The sequence below is a fragment of the Catharus ustulatus genome, chromosome 28, assembly GCF_009819885.2.
Source record: "Catharus ustulatus isolate bCatUst1 chromosome 28, bCatUst1.pri.v2, whole genome shotgun sequence".
NCBI classification, from domain to species: domain Eukaryota; kingdom Metazoa; phylum Chordata; class Aves; order Passeriformes; family Turdidae; genus Catharus; species Catharus ustulatus.
In genome coordinates this window covers 6,015,737-6,034,220 of record NC_046248.1, presented here as the reverse complement: position 1 = coordinate 6,034,220, position 18,484 = coordinate 6,015,737, and the positions used below count along the sequence as shown (strand labels likewise).

Below are 18,484 nucleotides of genomic sequence, written 5' to 3'. Positions count from 1 at the left end.
GCAGGGCTGGAGGAGCACTGGCCAAGGGGATGCACCTGGATGTTGGCCGAGGTGGGGAAGGTGACAGTGCGCGGGATGCTGGGTGAGGGGGCGATGCGCAGGTTCTTGTGCCTCTTGAGGCGGTCGCAGAGCAGGCTGTAGATCGCGCTGTAGTGATCGTACGCGTCGGCTCGTAGCGACTGCAAGGCAAAGCCAGAGCGTTCTTGTGGAGCAATGAGAGACATTTCACACTGTGCTGCCACCAAACACGGCCACTGAGCAGCACGAGGAGCAGGCAGGACGCGCCAGGCCTCACCTGCACCGTGCGCTCCTTGTCCAGCCCCATGTCCGCCATGGCCAGCAGCACGTCCTCGTTCAGCGGCTCCAGCTGCCTCTCGGTCTTCAGGTGCTGACACTCTGCTATCAGCTGTGAGGGCACAGGCACAGTCAGAGCTGACATTCCCAAAGGCACCGATGAGTCACAGCGCTCCCAAGAGCCCAAGCGCCGGGCTCTGGCTGCAGCCGATCCGAAATCCGCTGCCCCAAGCTCCCAGTGCCACGGGGGAAGACACAAAAACGTATGTAGATAAGGAGTGATGTGGGAGGCAAGGCCAGGAGACACAGGAAAGGGAAAGGCCACGCCTGGGAATGAGTGTGCCCAAAGAGCAGAACCAACACTGCAGCACCACGTGCCCAGAGCCTGCTTGAGTCACTGAGCAGACCCTGCTCGCTGCTGCTCACCCTGTCAAACTCGGCATCAGCCTCCCCCAGCTTCATCCACTTGTGCTTGCAGATCTGCTCCATGGAGAGCCTCTTGCTCGGGTCCAGCACCAGCATGTGGCGGATCAGGTGTTCACACTCTGCCAGGGAAGAGAGGGGGGATCAGCCGTGGGGAGGGACACGGCTGCTGCACTTCCCTTTCCAAGCTCCCCTCTGGGAAGTCACCTCACAAAAATACTGCTTCTCTTCTGCACCTCACACCTGCTGGGCCCCAGTGTGTCACACTGCTGCAGACACTGATTCCCCTGTGCTAGGAAGGAGGGAAGCCACCCTGGCTACACAGAGCCCTGTCACCCTGTCCCTCCTCTCTTGGAGGTTGAGAGCAAAGCACCCTTAGAATGTTCTCCACCCAACAGCTCCCTGTGAGTGATTTCTCCCTTGTATTATAGCTGTGCTGTCACCAGGAGGGACTGCTGAGGCTCTCCCATTAAGGCTGGGATCTGAGTTTGCTTTGAAAGCTCCACGTTTTAGCAGAATTTTCTGCATGGAGAGAATCTCTTCCCCAGATAAGACAGCAAGCAAGAAGTTTTCAACTGGGAAACCCCAAACAAAATTATTCCTTAACCTGACAGCAGGCAACCAAGTATTGACACATGACTCTTTGTAAAGCTGAATTTATATGAAAATTAATCACACTTTCCACACCCAAGATTCATTATTAAAGTGTTTTGCAGCAGCAGGACACAAACGCTCATCTCTGACGGGGCTGTTGCTGGAAATTCACACCCCAAGATGCTGTAAAAAGCTAAAAGTGAGAGAGGTGCAGTGCCAAGCCCTGCCTGCCCAGCTGCCTGCCCCCTTACCTGTGGACATGAAGAAGGGGATGCGGAATTTGCCGCTGAGCACGCGCGCGCGCAGGTTCTGCAGGGTGCTCCCGTCGAAGGGCAGGGCCCCGCACACCAGCACGTACAGCACCACGCCGAGGCTCTGCCCAAAACAAACCCTGTCAGCAACGCCAGGCAGAGCTCAAATCCATCTCTGGGCAATGCCTGCTTCTGGCACCTCCCCAAAATACAGGACCGGTAGCCGGGATGCAGCTTTGGAAGCGTTTCTTTGGAAAACACTTTTTGCTGCGTCAGGGCTTTTCTCCAAGACGTGCACTGAGCACTCAGGAAGCAAAGCCAAACAAACAGAGCAAAAATCAGATCAAAGTCAGAGAGGAAGAGGCTCATCACATACCCAAATATCAACCTTTGGCCCATCGTACTCCTTGCCTTCAAAGAGCTCTGGAGCAGCATAGGGAGGACTCCCACACCAGGTTTTAAGGAGCTGGCCAGGGGTGAAGATGTTGCTGAACCCAAAATCTAAAAAGAACAAAGAGAAACAATGAGAGGAATGTGATTCACTCCAGCTGTCCTGAACAAATGGTATTTCAGTAACTTGCTGAGTCTGGTGAAGTCATATACAGCCCTGTAATGGGTAACTGGCACTGAGGTTAGAAATCACTGGAATCACTGAGATTAGAAAACACCTCCAGGGTCAGCGAGTCCAACCTGTGCCCAATGCCCACCTTGTCACCAGCCCAGAGCACTGAGTGCCATCTCCACTCTTTCCTTGGACACCTCCAGGAGTGGTGACTCCAACCCTCCCTGGTGCCTGAGCTCTGGGCAGTGCCAGCAAGGACAGAGTGCAAAGGGAGAAAGAATGGGAATTCTGATTTTTCCAGAAAGCACTACAGGGGCTGCAAACTCTGGTTATGGTGGGCAGATTTACAGAGTCAAATCCTTCACCCAGAGCAAATTACAAACACTGAAAGAGAAAGGTCTTCACCTCACAGGCAGCCAGCCATCGGCTGATGTGGGCACTAATGGCATTCTCTGCTAATTAACCTGCCTCCCCCTGGCTCACAGCTGGGACCTGCACTGCAAAGGGCAAGGAAACCAGTCTGGATCCAAGAGAAAGGAGCCAGCTTTTGTAAAAAGAAAGTCTTCACTAAATTTCCTTCCTTTTCCCCTCCTCAATTGAATTGAAGCAATCATGGTCCCAGAGAGAAGTTATGAGGTGTTCACATGTTTTTTCTAACACATTGAAGATTACCCAATATTACCAGTTAACTACCAATTAATTAGCAGTGTCACACCAAATTCCAAGTGAGGATCACCAGTGTTGGCCAACAGCTCTGTGCCAGGCAAATCCCACCAGCACTCCCCAGAGTGCACTAACTGGTGAGTCCATGTTCCCTCCTGCTGCTCCCCTCACAGGATTTTCCATGACCTAATTCCAGGTGACTCCTCTCCTCCTTTGCACAGCGTCTGCAGAACCCAGCAGACCACCTGGCACCGCTCCTGCCAGCTCAGCTCCAGGGGCACAGCTGAATTCCTCCTCCCTGTCCCTTTGCAGGGAGGAAATTCTCGCTGTGGAGATGATTTATGCATGTGGAGAATGCCTAACACAGCCTGTTCCTGTGGAAACACCTGGAGTACACCCCAGGCTGCTCCAACCCCTCCTCAAACCAGAGCAGAGAAGGTAAATGTTCTTTAAAGGCACTGTGGTATCACAACCAGGCACTTACACACCCGTTGGGTTTTTACTGCTGGCAGTGAAGCCATCTAAACCTCCAGTCAGCCTTTGGAGGACAATTCCAGGGAAACAGCACACAGCTGCACAATTGTCTTTTCCACCTCTGCAAGCTTTTGAGCTGTGTGTCACGTTCAAAGCAGGATGTGGAACAAGTGCCTGAGTTACGGCCACAGAGCCGGCACTGAACGCTGCAGCGCTGGATCTATTTCCCAACACACAGCATTTCTATCAGCTTTACACATAAACTCCTGATGACTCTGGAATTTTGGCACTTCCCATATATTGAGCAAGTTACCCTGGTTTAGTTAGTTTTGTTTGTCCTTGTAAGTACACGAGTGGGCTTTGAGAACCCGGGGAACCACCTGGATTTTCCAAGGAGCAGCTCCAGCCCTGCACAGGTGAGACCCTGAGGTGCTCCCCACTCTGCTGCACAGGTCACAGTGAGTGTGAGCAGCAGGGGCAGGGCTGTGCCATGCCAGGGCTGTGCCATGCCAGGGCTGTGCCATTCCAGGGCTGTGCCATGCCAGGGCTGGGCCATGCCAGGGCTGTGCCACGCCAGGGCTGTGCCACGCCAGGGCTGTGCCATGCCAGGGCTGGGCCATGCCAGGGCTGGGCCATGCCAGGGCTGTGCCATGCCAGGGCTGTGCCATGCCAGCTGGCAGCACCGCAGCCTCGGAACAGACACGCAGCAGCTGCCTCCTGCACCCTCCTCTGCTTCCTGCACATTGGTCAGCTGGGAAACTTCACCCCTTCCCCATCGTGTTGAAATTCCTCCAGGGATTCACAGCTCTTCTGGACAGGGAGAGGAGGTGGGGAGAAGGGAAAATGCAGAGGCTGTCCTTAGGGAACGGGGCCAGCGGGTCCCAGAGCTCGGGGTGAACGCTCTCTCTGTGCAGAGATGCTGCTCTGGCCATTCCCTCACAGGCTCAGGGCAGTCCTGGGCTCTGTGGGGAGCTGCAGCCAGGCAGATCCTGTACAGGGACACTGCTCCCAGCCTGGAAACGGCTTCCAGATCCCACCTGCATTGTGGGACTGAGGTCAAGGCTGGGGAAAACAGCAGGGCTTTAAAAACCCAAAGAAAGTTCATGGGAGGATTTGAAAACCCTGGAGCAACTAAGCACAAAATCTAAACCAAACAAAAACACAAATTACAACTTAAATAAACTTTCTTAAAATCTATGGCCAAGGAGATGCATAAATCCAAATCCTCAGGGAGCAATCAGGTCTCATTCCACAAACAGTTGCAGAGGGAAAGAGGCATTTCTGAGCAGCAAGGTGAGTCACAATGTTGTGATACAGGGAAAATATTTAAAACAAACATCTCTGCTACAAAACTGTGGGTCCAGTCCCTCAAGTTTCCTTGGAGTGGAGCTCAGGGAGTGTCTCCAGTCTCTGCCCAACAGGGATTTCATCGTCAGGAGGGGAAGGAGCAGATGAATGCAAAGCGATGCATAGATCAGATTCCTCTCCGAAACCATACCCGGGAAGGCTGGGCTGTTTAGCAATCAGCAACTCCTGGCTGAACTCTCGGGCTGTGAGCACAGGGAACGCAGTGCCAGCAGCTACTGACTCACACTCTGAGAAGGTACACTGGAGAAAAAGCATCCATGGGAAAAATGAGAGCCAGGGTCACAGCACCGGGATCTCGCTGTTTACGGAAAAATAGCCAAGCAGCAATCAATTAAAACCCAACCCAAGCAGTGAGCAGCAGTGGGAGCAGCAGCACTGCCCACCCTCCAACCAGTGAGCAGCAGTGGGAGCAGCAGCACTGCTCACCCCGGGGCTGCAGGCTGGAGACAGGACCTGCCTGATGCCAGGCAAGGGATTCAAAGCTGCAAAGATGGAAAGTGCCAGAAAACCTGCACTGGTGAAAGTCTGAAAAGCTCCAGGGTTTGAGTTGGACACAGTTAATGGGTTTGGTCAGCTGGTTCTCCACCAGTGTAACTGGTGTGTGCATTTCTGTAGCATTTCTCCTGGGAGGTCTGCTGTGAAGCTATCACTTTGGGTTTTTTTGCTCTTGAAACAATGGAAGAACTGGTGTCAAGTTGTAATTGATGAGTTATAGGGAGAAAACTTAATTGTTGGAAAATCCTATACCATAAATCAGCTTTTCCAGGCTACTTTTCAAAGCCCTACAGCATTTTCCTGCCAAGGCAAACACTGCCACCACCAGGGTGGGGACTATCTCCTGGAGTCCTTCTGGGAGCACAGATTTGGAAAGAAAAAGAGTTTCCAACTCCCTTCGATTAAAAAAGGTTTCCACAATTTCCAGAGCTCCTCAGCCTGCTCATGTGGACATTTCTCCAGCAAATCCAGCTGAATTCCAGTTTCCACCTGGGTTAGTTTTTAACTTCTCGCTGTTTGCCAGCTCCCTCCCCCTCTGCACAGAGCGGATTTTTCCTGTGAACACAAGATGGCCTCAAACCATTAGTGCAGCCTTTGCACAAACCCCAGAAAGGGCTGCTCAGAGCAGCCTCCCCCTGAGCTCCACAGCTCCCACTCCAAGGAGCTGCACTCCTGCTTCATCAGCTGTGTGCCTCACTTATCTCCTGCTCCCAGGACAGCGAGGGGCAGGTTATCATCCCTGTGCCAAGGAGGACATGGCTCACACTGTTAAGCACCAGAGGGAAGTCCATGAAGTCCATCTCTCCTTCCTACTCCTTCCCTGCTCCCTCCTCACAGACAGGGTAGGAGGGAAGTGTAAGAAGTCACTGATGATTTTACCACAAACCCAGTGTTGAACTCTAATCTAACACCTCTGGATGGTACATGAGAGAACAGTGAGAATAAGCTAGACTGCTTCCTTTCTTCGAGATGCTGTCAAGATAGAGGAGTATCTCCCACATCCCAGAAGTAAAATTGCTCAGACTGAAAAGTTTTGTAGCTCTCAGCACTTTAAAAAAAATAAATTCATCAAGTCACAAACTCTTGCAAAAGACACCAATTTCACCCAGGAAGTCTGCTGGGAGAGGGGACAACCAAGTGCTTTCCAAAGGTGCCCTGCTGTGCTCTAGGCTCTGGGAGAATTAAATGCTGAGTACAAGATCTACCACTTCCAAAGCCCATGAAATGAGATGACCAAGGCAGAATCAAAGAATATTCTGAGCTGGAAAGGACCCACGAGGATTGAGGTCAACTCTTAAGTGTTAAATCTTGTTGGTTCAATTGGTCATAATCCCAGCAAGCCCAATAAAGCCAAGCCCAGTCAGTGTCCCCCAGAGATCAGCCAAGGCTCAGTCTCATGGTCAGAGGATCACAGACATGCAGCTCTGTGTTAGGTCAGGACAGAAATGCTCAGGGAGGAAGGTCTCTGGAAGGGCAGTTAGTGCCCAAAAAATCCCAGTGTGAGCAGGCAGGGAGGGCTGTGTGCTCCTCTCTCCCTGCAGGGAACACAGCCCCAAAGCACTGAGGCCACTCTGCCTCTGTCACTTCTGTCACACCACATTGAGAATGATTCCAGGAGCGCAGTTTCCCCTTCACTGCTCCACCATCCACCTTGTCATCCCTGCTTTGCCATTCCTGCTCTCTCACCTAGCCTGACCTGCTCTGAAGAAGCCCTGAACCAGCAGCAGGACTCAGAACAAGGTCAGTTTTGTGATACTGTCTGTCTCACCCATCAGCCAGAGGAGTGAACACTGCAGTGTCTGCAGCCTGGGAAGCCAAACCTGACTTTTTTTCCTTCTTCTTTTACTTTGCACTACTTGAAGGGAGGTATAAATCTCCTGGCTGCAACCTGGCAGTTTCAGCTCTGGGCAGCAGGCCACACAGAAATCCAAAGCTTCCTTTAGCTGCACCGCGTTTCCTTCTCCCTGAATACCTGGAAGCAGCCAGTGCCTACATTTATTAACTCCTGAAAGCAGCTGCCTTCCTCCCACACCGCTCAGCTTAGCTCACCTGCTATTTTGATGTTCAGGTTTGCATCCAGGAGGAGATTTTCTGCCTTCAGATCCCTGTGGACTATGTTACGACAGTGGCAGAAGTTGACAGCAGCCACAATTTGCTTGAACTTTCTCCGGGCTTCCTTCTCGGCCATGCGCCCGTGGGCCACGAGGTGATCTGTGAGGTGAAGGAGAACACAGGGTTATGGACACAGGGGCTTCCTGTGCTCCTGGAGAGAGCTGGGAACCATGTGGGCACAGCATGGTTTGCAGCTCCAGCACACGTGGAAGAGGCACAAGCAGGGATCAGGCACAGCCTGGGCTGGCGCTGAGTGAAAGGCTCTAAAATTCATTTTATATAGGGGATGAGGGGATGCCTGGAAAATCAGAACTGTTTTGTACACAAGTGCAAAGGTTTTAAAATCTTTTTCTACATCTAAATAAAAATGAAGCTTTTCCAGCCTCTGCTTTCAGTCAGACCCCAAGCCTTGTACCACAGCACCTCGAGAGGTTCCTGGCCACGTGCCCCCCTTCCTTCCCCCTGGTTTTTCACAGGAAACGTGTCTTTGGTCTAACATGCCTCGAAGGTGCCAGGTAGTGGCAGCCACAAGCAGCTGCTCACCTCAGCCCTCCAGCCAGCACAGCCACCAGCAGCTGCAGGAGGGATTTAACATCCTCCCTCTCCGTGCATCGATGCAACAACATCCTTGCGAAATCCAAGAAAGCATTTCATTATAAAAATGGAGCTGGCCTCCACGACGGAAATCTGAGCACTCCCAAATATTTTGCTGAAAGCCTGTACTCTCACTCAAAGGTAGTGCTTGTTGCCAGCTGGGCTTTCCTTGGAAGCCAGCACTGCACACACGGACAGGAAAAGCCTCTCCAAGAGATCACAAAGGCAGGCACACAGCAGTGACCCAGCTGAAGTCAATCCACTTAAAACCTGGAAGCACCAGGCTCACAGAAGCCACTTGTCACTGTCCCACGAGTAGGGATGGACAGGGAGGAGACAGGCAGCAGAGAAGGCAGAGAAAGGAAGCCTCACTTGAGGAGGTTGTAACTCCTTGGTGGAGCCATTGAGCTGGCCTCAAAACATCTCTGGCCAAAATTAGGCTGGAATGATTCACATCCCTCCCTAAACTCCTTTAAACTAGGGGCTCAATACAGATATCTGTTCTTGAAAATAACAACAATAAATCACTTGTGCAGGTTTCTCATCGGGTGGTTGTGTTTTTCCCCAGTCACCCATTCATTAAAATACCTGTGACATAATTGACTCGCAGTAAATACTAATTACCAAGATCCATCAAAGCAGTTGTGCTGCTCCTGACTGCACAGCAACCTACTTCTGCCTTTGCCCACTCATGTTGTGCAACAGACTCGAGGTGTTTTTCAAAGAACTTGTCAATTAACTCTTGTTCATGGCATAAACTTATTCTGTAAGCAAATCTGAGCCAGGGCTGGAGAAGGAAAACCATCACCAAGTCAAATCTGACCCTCAGCTCGCTGGCTGGGCAGAGCACAGTGACCATCTCAAATTGCCCCGTCGTATTTCATTAAGGCATTTGCATGGTCATAAATTTGTTACTCTAAGGAGACTGACAGCAGAGCACAGCAAGGGCTGCTCCAATTTAAGCCACTGATCAACAGGTAATAGCTCAGCTCCTAAACAAGGTCATTCACACCTTCTGCTCCCTGCGATGGGGAGCCAGCCTGTCCATACAGCAAGTGCCTTGAAATAAAGCACAAGGCTCCAATCTCTCAACAATTCTGAAATATTTTAGCAATTCTCCTGCAGGCATGAAAGCAAACCCAGCTACTGCAGCAGGTGTCTTTCTGCAAGGCTCTCCTGAATGTATTTTTTCCCAAACCAAGCTCACCAGTCCTGGCACAGCTGGTGATACTCACATTCAGTGCTGGCACTTGGGGCACCCCCTGCCCTGTGCCTCTCACCCACAAAACTCTGCTGCCCCTCTGCCCAGCCAGTCCTGCTTAGGCTGCAAAAAGCCCTTTTTAGGTTAGGCGTGAAATTCCACTTTTGATGAAGAACTGGGAGCGGAGGCCCAGGCTCTGCACGTAGGCACGGCGCTCCGAGCCCACTGACATTTCTGCACCAGCTCCAGAGGAAGGACAGAAACAATGAGGCTACAGAATACTTCACATACCACCAAGGGCAACTGTATGCCAAAATTAACCATTGAGAGCTTAGTCTGCACAAACCTCCCATGCAGTGGAGGTTACAGAGCTGACCTGAGCGTTGAGCTGGGATGCAGCAGCCTGCTCTGAGCACCCAGAGCTGGGCTGTGCCCATGTCACCACGCTGCTCAGAGCAGTGATGCTCCTCTGGGTGTCCTCCAGAGGGGAAGGAATGCATCACTCCCTTGCACAACCCTTACAGACATCACTCGCTGCTCTCTGTACTTACATGAAGCACCTGACGCTGCTCTCTGTGTTACAAAAACAATCCAATCCTACACTGAGGAAAAACCACCTTTGGTTCAGAGAGCACTGACACACAAGTTTCCACTCCCTGCCTCTGGACAGACGCCTCGTGCTTTTAAGCTGCTTTCTGTCTGGAAAACAAACGCTGATGAAGCTTCAGTCTCCTCTGTGTGCTGGATTAAGTCACATTTCCAGTGAATTTGGTGACCTTGTGATGTCAGAAGCAGCCTGACCTTCCAGAGATGGGCACCACAACATTGTTTAATGTGTCTGCCCAGTTCATGCTCACAGAGCTCAGGACAAGCGGGTGGGGAGACGGGGCAGACGTGGTAACCACATCAACCAGATGATAGTTTTCTAAATTTCCTGTGATTTTTTTTTTTTAATCAACCAAGAACCCATATTCAGTCAGTGAGGACTGCAGATTATTTACAGTTTTCATAGTAAACAGCTGAAATCAAACCAGATTTTTAGCCTATATTCCATCTGACCTCAAAAGAGGACACTCAAGGGACCTGGAACAGAGACCACCCTATGTTTAAAAAGAGACATTCATTTCTCCATAATGTCAAACCAGCGACCCAACCACACGCAAAACACGGACAGGGACAAAAATAACAATTTACATTTGGCTGCTCGAGCCCACAGCAAACCCAAGGCCTGTCCCTGGTCCCTGCTACACAAACAAAGTGAATTATCAAACCCTTTCCAGTAAGAGATGAATCAAAGGCTCTGACGGCACAGCTTGGCTGCTGGAGGAGCACTCAGCCCTTTTACTGGAAGTCTGGATAAACAGGTGGTGCAGCCCTCCCAGGTGCTGACTGGGATCCCTGCACAGCTCAGACAGGGACAGGGACAGGGACAGGGACAGGGACAGGGACAGGGACAGGCAGCACTCACTGACTGTGGCCATCTAGAGAAACCATTGCTCCTCCAGCTGGAAATTCTGACCTCTAGCACTGCCTGTGAAACACTGACAGATCCCTGGCACTGTTGAAGCCTTGGGAAGCAGCCGAAGGTGTGTTCCTCAGGAAAACTTGCAGTTCACAACAGCACAATGGTAACTCTGGTTCCATGGGGCTGCACAGCCTCACCCTGGGCATTTGGCATCCAGAAAACCCCAGCTGCCAGCCCCCCTTACCCTCCAGCACCACGTTTCAAAGCCTGTGCCATGCAGGTGTTAAGACATGACCATAAAAAAGATAAAGGAGGCTCAGCACAGGCTCATTCCCAGAGAATCCCCAGTGCCAGCCAGAGGCAGGGTGACAGTGCCCACACACACCTCCCACACCATCCCTGCAGCACATCCAGCCATTCCCAGCCAGCCCACCTGCTCCAGGAGGGACAGGCTCTGAGGGGAGGCACCCTGCAGGTGAGGTTTTACCAACAGGAGAGCCCAGCTGCCCACGCTGCCATCAGCTTTGTCTGCACCACACGGGGACATGAGACCCTCCAGCTGGAGAGGCAAGGACTGCAAGGAAACCTCCCCAGAACGGGCTCCTGCTTCCTCCCTGCAAATTGCTTCCGCTGCTAGAACAAAGTCTTAATGGCTCCCCAGGAAACTCTGAATACAAAAAGTTGAGACTTGAGTTTTCCCCTCTCTGCTCTTGAACTGAGGGCAGTGCAGAAAAATCCTCAAAATGGGTAGAGGGGCACGACCTCCAGGCTTGGGTCTGGAGAAGCCTCACACTATTCCAGAGCTGGCTGCTCCCAGCTATCAGTGAGGATAAAATGCTGGGCAGCAACATGGAAATTAGCCATGCTAATGAGCTGAATTTACTACAGCAGAAAATCTTTCAGAAAGCAATTAGGTTTTCACTTCGACTCACGCAGAAGGCTATTTTTGTAACCAAAGAATTCATTCCAAGTTTGTATATGAGCTTGCACATAGCTCTGGATTTAAAAAAAGATGAACCCATCTCTGCCAAATTCAACAGAAGAGGGAGAAAAAGTAAAAAGAGATTTATACTTTTCTGTGGTGATACACACCCAAGCCAACTCCAGGACATGCGGAGGTGATTTTGTTGTGCACGGGAAGGTGAATTTCACAATCCAATGGAACTGCTGAGAGTGTCCAGCACCATGATTTATATTTGAATAAACAACTGGAAGGCTCAGCAAGTCAGTTTTTCACCAGGCAATCCACACTTCCCAAACATCAGCTGTCATTTGCTTCCCCTTCGGCTGCCACCTTCTCAGGGAGAAATCCAAAGGACATGGACAATATTGACAAGAACCATGGCAACCATCTACAGAGGTACTGAGGAGCTGGTGGCAGTTTGTAGTGGCTGGAAACCAGCACTTTTCAGCTTTTATTTTCCTTAATTTGGGGCTTCTCTGCTTCACTAAAAGCTTTGTCGTTTACTACGACTCAGCTTCTCCTCCAGAGAAGGGAGAAGTGAAATTAAAAGTGAATCTTCTCCAATGACTGATGAGGACAGGGGAGTGCTCCCAGGAGCTGTCATGCCATGTGTGACTGTCCCCACTTCCTTGACTGAAGCTAATTCAAGCACACAGGATTTTCCCCCTTTTTGGAGGCTCATATTGGCAAAGCCAGTACAGACCAATGTTGCAAAATTCTGACTCTGTCACCCAGCACAAAATTCCAGCGTGTAAGTAAATTCCTATTTCTGTAAGTTTTGCTCTTGTTCACCAAACAAGTGAATAAATCAGCTCACAGTTCTTTCAGCTGTGCTGCACACTTTTTTCCCTTTCAAGAACAGCTCCTGTGGTCAAGAACACTCAGCCAAAACTCTCTGGGACAATGGTGCTTGGAAGGGATGCAACCAATGCTTGCTAAGATAACATCAGATATCAAAAAGAAAAGACAAGACATGGTTTTGAGCACAAAACACCCCAGAACTGCAGGACTGTCTGTTTCTTTGAAAGCTACTGACACACCCAAACAGTTCCACTATCACCAACACGGTTCATATAACTTGCTGGAAAGCAAAGCATTCAGCAACACTAAAATCCAACTGCATGACTATTTCCAACATCTTTAATCCCAAAGTGAGCACGAAAGAGGAGCAGCACCACCTGTCAATGAAACCCAAAGAAGAAACAGAGGTTAGGGGGGTTATTTTTCCATTGAGTTGGTCTCATTTATTCCTTTACTCCTCTTGTCAATGGAAAGTTTGCAGGCTGAAGGGCACCTCTTGGCTGAAACAAGAGAGTGTGGTGGCTATTTTCAGTTTACTGTAGTTGACCAAGTGCATTATCTGATTAAAGAATGCAATAAATGTACTTACCAAATATTTCCCCTCCACTGGCATACTCTGTCACCAGATAAATCATCCGCTCCGTCTCCATAACCTGCACACAAGGACACAGAAGTGACACATAAGGAGACTGCAGAGTGCAATGAGAAACAGCCTAAAACCACCTTTACTCCTTCTGTAACACACACAAATGCTTTCACCAAATCCAAACTATAACCTTCCCCTGCTTTCCAGAGCCATGTGCAGGAATGGACAGCAACTGGGCCAGTAAGGATGAAACAGCAAGTTTCAAACACTAAATCTGCAACTACACATAACCCTTCACCTGCACCTTCCTCCTCCTGTTCTGTTTCCCCTCCCTTTAGCATTTGCTCCCTGGGAGCAGCCTAGGAGACTTCTCAGGGCTGCTACCTTGCTCTTCCTCCTACCCATCACAAGTGTCACCTCTTCAGTATCACATCAGAAGCTTTAGATGGAATGAAATAGGTTTAAAAAGGTTTTTTGTCAAAAAAAAGAAACAAAAAAAAAAGTTTAATTTGCAAAGAAGCACTCCCTGAGTACCTTGGAAGTGCCACAGTCCCTGTAAGCATCTCACACATGGTTTGGCCAAAGGAACATTAACCTCTGTCACTTCCACTCAGTTTTAACTCTTTGGAGTACAAATAAATATCTGTATCTCTCAAGCACAGATGGGAAACAGAGTCCTTTATTCCTCTGCTCCCATCACTCTGTTGCACCCTCCTTACAGAGGGGCACAACCTGTGTAAAGGGCACACCACGTGGCTTCTGCCTCTGGGGGTTTTGTTTGCAGACAAAAAAAAAGTCAAACAAGCTGGAAAAAAAGTCTGCAAACAATATTACAAAGCAAGTCTGCTGCTAATATTGATCCCTTTCCAGGAAAGGGCTGGGCACATCAGCAGGGCCTGGGGGCCACAGGGAGCTGGGCAGGGAGAGGAGAGTTCAGTCCTGCCCCTGGGTGAGATTTGCTCCCTCCCTTAAAGTGAGAAGGGGAACCTGCATCCGGTTTCAACTGGGAAACTGAGAAGCACACAATGGCCATAAACAAGTGGCAGGAGGCCAGCCCACAGAGGAAGCACGATGTCCAGAGAAGAGAAGGATCAGATCCACTTTCCCCCTGCCCCTCCAATCAAAGCACTTTGAGACCTTGAGAACATAAAGGAGGAGTGGAGGGATAACTCTGGAGGAAGTGCCACTGCACAGTGTAGAGCCAAGGGATGGAAACTCCAAGCAGAGTGCTCCTACCTGGTACAGCCTGATGATATGGGGGTGGCAAAGCATCTTCATGATCTGGACTTCTCTGAATATCTTCTTCAGGTTCTCTTCATCCAGCTGAGTTTTATCAATGATCTTTATTGCCACCTGGCAGAGAGCAAACAGAAGAGAAGTTAGTGACCCAGCTGCATTGTCCACACAGCAGCTCCCTGCAGCAGGGCTGATAAACCCCAGCAGGGATGGGAATGGGGGGCAGTGTCAGGCTTCTAACAATTGAGGTATTTATTTATCTGTTTTAAACCAGAAGTGCTCTGTAACGCTACACTAATGGAGTTTAAACAAGTCTAAGTGCTTCCAGTCAGCTGCTCTCCAGTCTCCAAGATTTTCCCTCCACCTCCCTGGTGCTGGCAGCTCCCAGCTCCTTTGGGCATGGACTGTAGAACCACCAGACTCCAAATGTGGAGACACTTCTGTGCTAGAACCACCTGTCCTCAAGTACACCGAGCACCCTGTTTCATCCACACACGGACAATGAGGAAGGGAATCCTTTCTGGAACGCTGGGATGAACAGGAGAGAAAAGGCAGAGAGAAACCTTGACGGAGAAAAGAGCTGAGAGAAAAAGCTGTTCTGCCTGACAGAGGAACATCTGCCCTGCTGCTTCTAAATCAAATTTCAGCTTTAAGTATCTTCCTCCCCACCACGAAACACCCCTGCGAGCGAGCAGCTCCAGTCTCAGGATTTGTGGCATGAATTACCATCCCCCAGCAGGTTTTCTCGCTCAGAGATGCCTCTCCCTGGGAAAAGAACCGCTCTTACAAATCTCCTGGTTACTTTGCTGGAGAGCCTAATTTACACAGGTCCTGCCCAGGAAGGCTGCAGGATCATGCAAAGGCCTGGGGAAGGGCATGCAAAGCAGCACTGCCACGAAAACCACTGAGGATGCACAGCCAGAAAGATCTGACACAGAAATGCTCAGCTTGTCCCAGACCCCGGTGGGGACAAGGACAAGTGCCCTGTGCACAGCAGCGTGCCAGGACCACGGGCACAAACCCACAGGGGCACACGACCCAAACACATGTCCCAAGGGCAGGGCTAAGGGATGCTCCCACAGCCACACAAAAGCAGCTTCGGATCCTTTAAGGGAATCTTTCTTTAAGGGAACAATCTGAAGCACATGAAAATTAAGCCCCATATTTTATGATCAAATCCCTGCCAGAGCAATAACCGCCCTGCATGTGAGCAGAACCCAGCAGAATCCCGAAAAGGCACCCAAGTACAATAAGCTGTTTCTTTCATTTGAAACCTTTAATTCAGAGCGCAGGAACGCTTCCAGCCTTCCAAGTCACTGAGCATGCTTCCTCCAGCAGGAGCGGGAGCTGAACGGCAGCCAGGTCTGGCACTCGGCGCTGGGAGCTGCTGGCAGCAGCGGGGCTGCAGCTGAGGCACGAGGTGAAACGGCAGCAGGGGCTGCCAGGCACCGGGGCTGGGATTAACGGGGCGCAAAGCCTGGAACCGGGATTAACGGGGTGCAGAGACCAGGACCGGGATAAACAGGGTGCAGAGCCTGAGACTGGCATTAACGGGGTGCAGAGCCCGGGACTGGGATTAACGGGGTGCAGAGCCTGGGGTCGGGATTAATGGGGTGCAGAGTCTGGGACCGGGATTAACGGGGTGCAGAGCCTGGGACCGGGATTAACGGGGCGCAAAGCCTGGGACCGGGATTAATGGGGTGCAGAGCCTGGGACTGGGATTAATGGGGTGCAGAGCACAGGACCGGGATTAACGGGGTGCAGAGCCCAGGACCGGGATTAACGGGGTGCAGAGCCCAGGACTGGGATTAATGGGGTGCAGAGCCCAGGACCAGAATTAACAGGGTGCAGAGCACAGGACCGATATTAACGGGGTGCAGAGCACAGGACTGGGATTAACGGGGTGCAGAGCCCTGGGACCGGGATTAATGGGGTGCAGAGCCCAGGACTGAGATTAACGGGGTGCAGAGCCTGGGACCAGGATTAATGGGGTGCAGAGCCCAGGACCAGCCCCCTGCAGGATCTGCATCCCACAGATCCCAGCACAGCACTCAGGAGCAGGCTGGGAAAGTTGAGAAAGCCAGGGGAGGCTTGGGAAGCACTCTCCACATGCTTTTCACCCAAGGTTTTCCTGCAAGAACAGGCTTTTGTAAAGCTTGAGCATAAATGTACATAAAAGCAAAGAGACGCTTCCTCCGAGAGCAAAGCCAAGATGTCTACCCAGAGACATGAGTCATTTCAGGCCCAAAGACGTAAATGAAAATCCACAGATCTGGAGTATTCCTAAGCTCCTTACTCATTCCCAGCTCTATATTTGCTCTAAGGAACTCTCATTTCCCAGCTTAATTACATGGCTCGAGCTGACACTCTCGGCCAAGTTGAAGGTATGTAGAGCATTGCTTGCACCCAACTTGGTCAGCAGGGCCAGACACAACAGAACTGAATTCCTCTGGTTTTCCCTGATAACCCTGGGCAGGGAGGACCAGGCTGCCACCTCCGCTGTCCCCTTGTGACGCTGCGGGATTTACACGTGGTGAGTGAAACTCCACACCCACAAGACACACAATACCTGGATCAGGAGCAAAGAGACACACACAGCACTCAGGAGATGTTCTTCTTGAGAAGGATCTCACCCCCAGCTCAGCCAAGAAGCCCCAAACCCACCCTCACCAGTTATGTGGAGGAGAAACCTGAAGGTTTCTTCCAAATGTTTTCATTCCACACAAATGCCTCCAGCAACTGGTGCAACATGAAAGGCAAAAATCTCCTGAAAAATCCTGGGGAAACCACCTCGTGCTCCAGTTTCAGGAAATGCAGAGCTTCCTCAGGACTGTGTGAGGGTGGAAGAAGGAAATCCCCTCTGCTCTGGGCAGCAGGAACACGCAGGGAATTCCAGGGATGGGGCTGATGTTCCACCCAGCTCTTTGGGCTCTTTTGGACAATCACTGTTTTTCCAGAGTTTAAAGGTTTTCCAGAACAGACCAGGTTGGTTTCTCCACTCCTGCATTTCCTAAGCTGGCTAATATTCTCCCTTCCCTCAAAAGATGATTTGGGATTTCAACAGAAAAGGGACTGGCTGAGCAGCAGCCACACCGACTCCATCCAAAGCTCAAGGGATGGCCACAATGAATTCAGCCCTTTACTTCATTATTTATTTATTTATTGGAGATTATAAATTGGAGAAAAACAACCAAACACAGGAATATTTAGGATCTTTAAGGGAACAATCTAAAGCACATGAAAACTAACCTTCACATTTTATAAAATCCTTGCCAAGGTGATAACTGCCCTGCCTCCAAATATCTATCTGTCTGTCTATCTATCTATCTATCCATCATTATATATGCAAAAAGAATCAGTTTCAGGTATTTAAAAAAACCCCAAAATCGAATGCATTTCCTCATGCTTATAAACACCACATAAAATAGAGAGGAAGACTAAACATCATTAAGTAAAGCACAAATTCAGGCTCAAGTAGAAGTGGAAGAAAACCATGATCTAAATTCTCAAACAATGAAATACTCTAGAAAAGGAGTCTGAGAAATTAACTATTCTTTTATCAGAAGTTAATGAAGCTTACAGGCAGGAGGATAAATGCCAAGCCTGGAGCATGCATGCTGCTACCAATTAACAAAATGTTCCCGTCACTTGTAAACAGTTCATTTATTCCTCCTTGCATCCAAGTAAAACTTGCACTAGTAATTTGAGGAGGGAACTGTTATTTGGAAGAAATGACAAGTTGCTAAAAGCAAACTGACCCCAGCAGGTCACTGTGGAGGCCCTGCTCTCCAAACCAGGTGGGCTCATCCATTGTTTTTCCAGATTTTTCTTCTCCTGGAGCACCCCAGCTGAACACTGCTCTGTAATTCCCTGACCCTAAAGCTGTGCTGGGTGTATGAGCACGCTAGGCAAAAAAGCCTTGTGGGGAGGAGTGGAAATTTCAACCACATGAAAGCAGAAGGGGGAGTTGGGAAATGGAAGGAGAGGCACCGAAACTCTGGAAGGCCAAAAGGCAGCACACAGCTATCCCTGACAGCAGCACACCCCACTGGGGACAGAAGGCAGCAAGCTGACCCCAGTGCACCCCAAAATGCTCAGAGATGTGAGCTCCTGGGCAGGAGCCCAGGCTGCTCCTCTGCCCTGAGCACCAACCACTTCCTTCAGCCCAGCACACGAAGTCTTGACAATTCTTACTCTCAAACTCACAGGATTCTCCTAAAATTCCCAAACTGCAACATAAACAACATTATAAAATTCCTATTTTGCTCTGAGATACCAGACTTTCAAATCTGGCAGTCACCAGAGCTAAACATGCCAAGGTGAGGGGCTCTGAAACGAGGCATGAGGCTTGGGATAGGAGAGAGGAGAATATCGACCTGCAGGAGTTAAAATTTATATGGA

General features: G+C 50.2%; 1 protein-coding gene across 4 annotated transcripts in view; it reads right to left on the bottom strand.

Moving 5' to 3' along the window:
* The window catches only part of SIK3 (SIK family kinase 3), a 69,582-nt gene that overhangs the window by 19,200 nt on the left and 31,898 nt on the right, over positions 1-18,484 (bottom strand). For 3 of the 4 annotated variants that reach the window (XM_033081558.1, XM_033081560.1, XM_033081561.1), the window contains exons 2-9: positions 14,084-14,200; positions 12,851-12,914; positions 7,174-7,335; positions 1,939-2,063; positions 1,563-1,686; positions 721-839; positions 296-406; positions 36-179 (exon numbers count right to left, since the gene is read on the bottom strand). In XM_033081558.1, the coding sequence (XP_032937449.1) occupies positions 36-179; positions 296-406; positions 721-839; positions 1,563-1,686; positions 1,939-2,063; positions 7,174-7,335; positions 12,851-12,914; positions 14,084-14,125 (891 nt within the window). In that variant the 5' untranslated portion in view covers positions 14,126-14,200. Of the gene's footprint in view, positions 1-35; positions 180-295; positions 407-720; positions 840-1,562; positions 1,687-1,938; positions 2,064-7,173; positions 7,336-12,850; positions 12,915-14,083; positions 14,201-18,484 lie in introns of those variants that run through there. The other variant, XM_033081559.1, reaches the window with a different exon arrangement.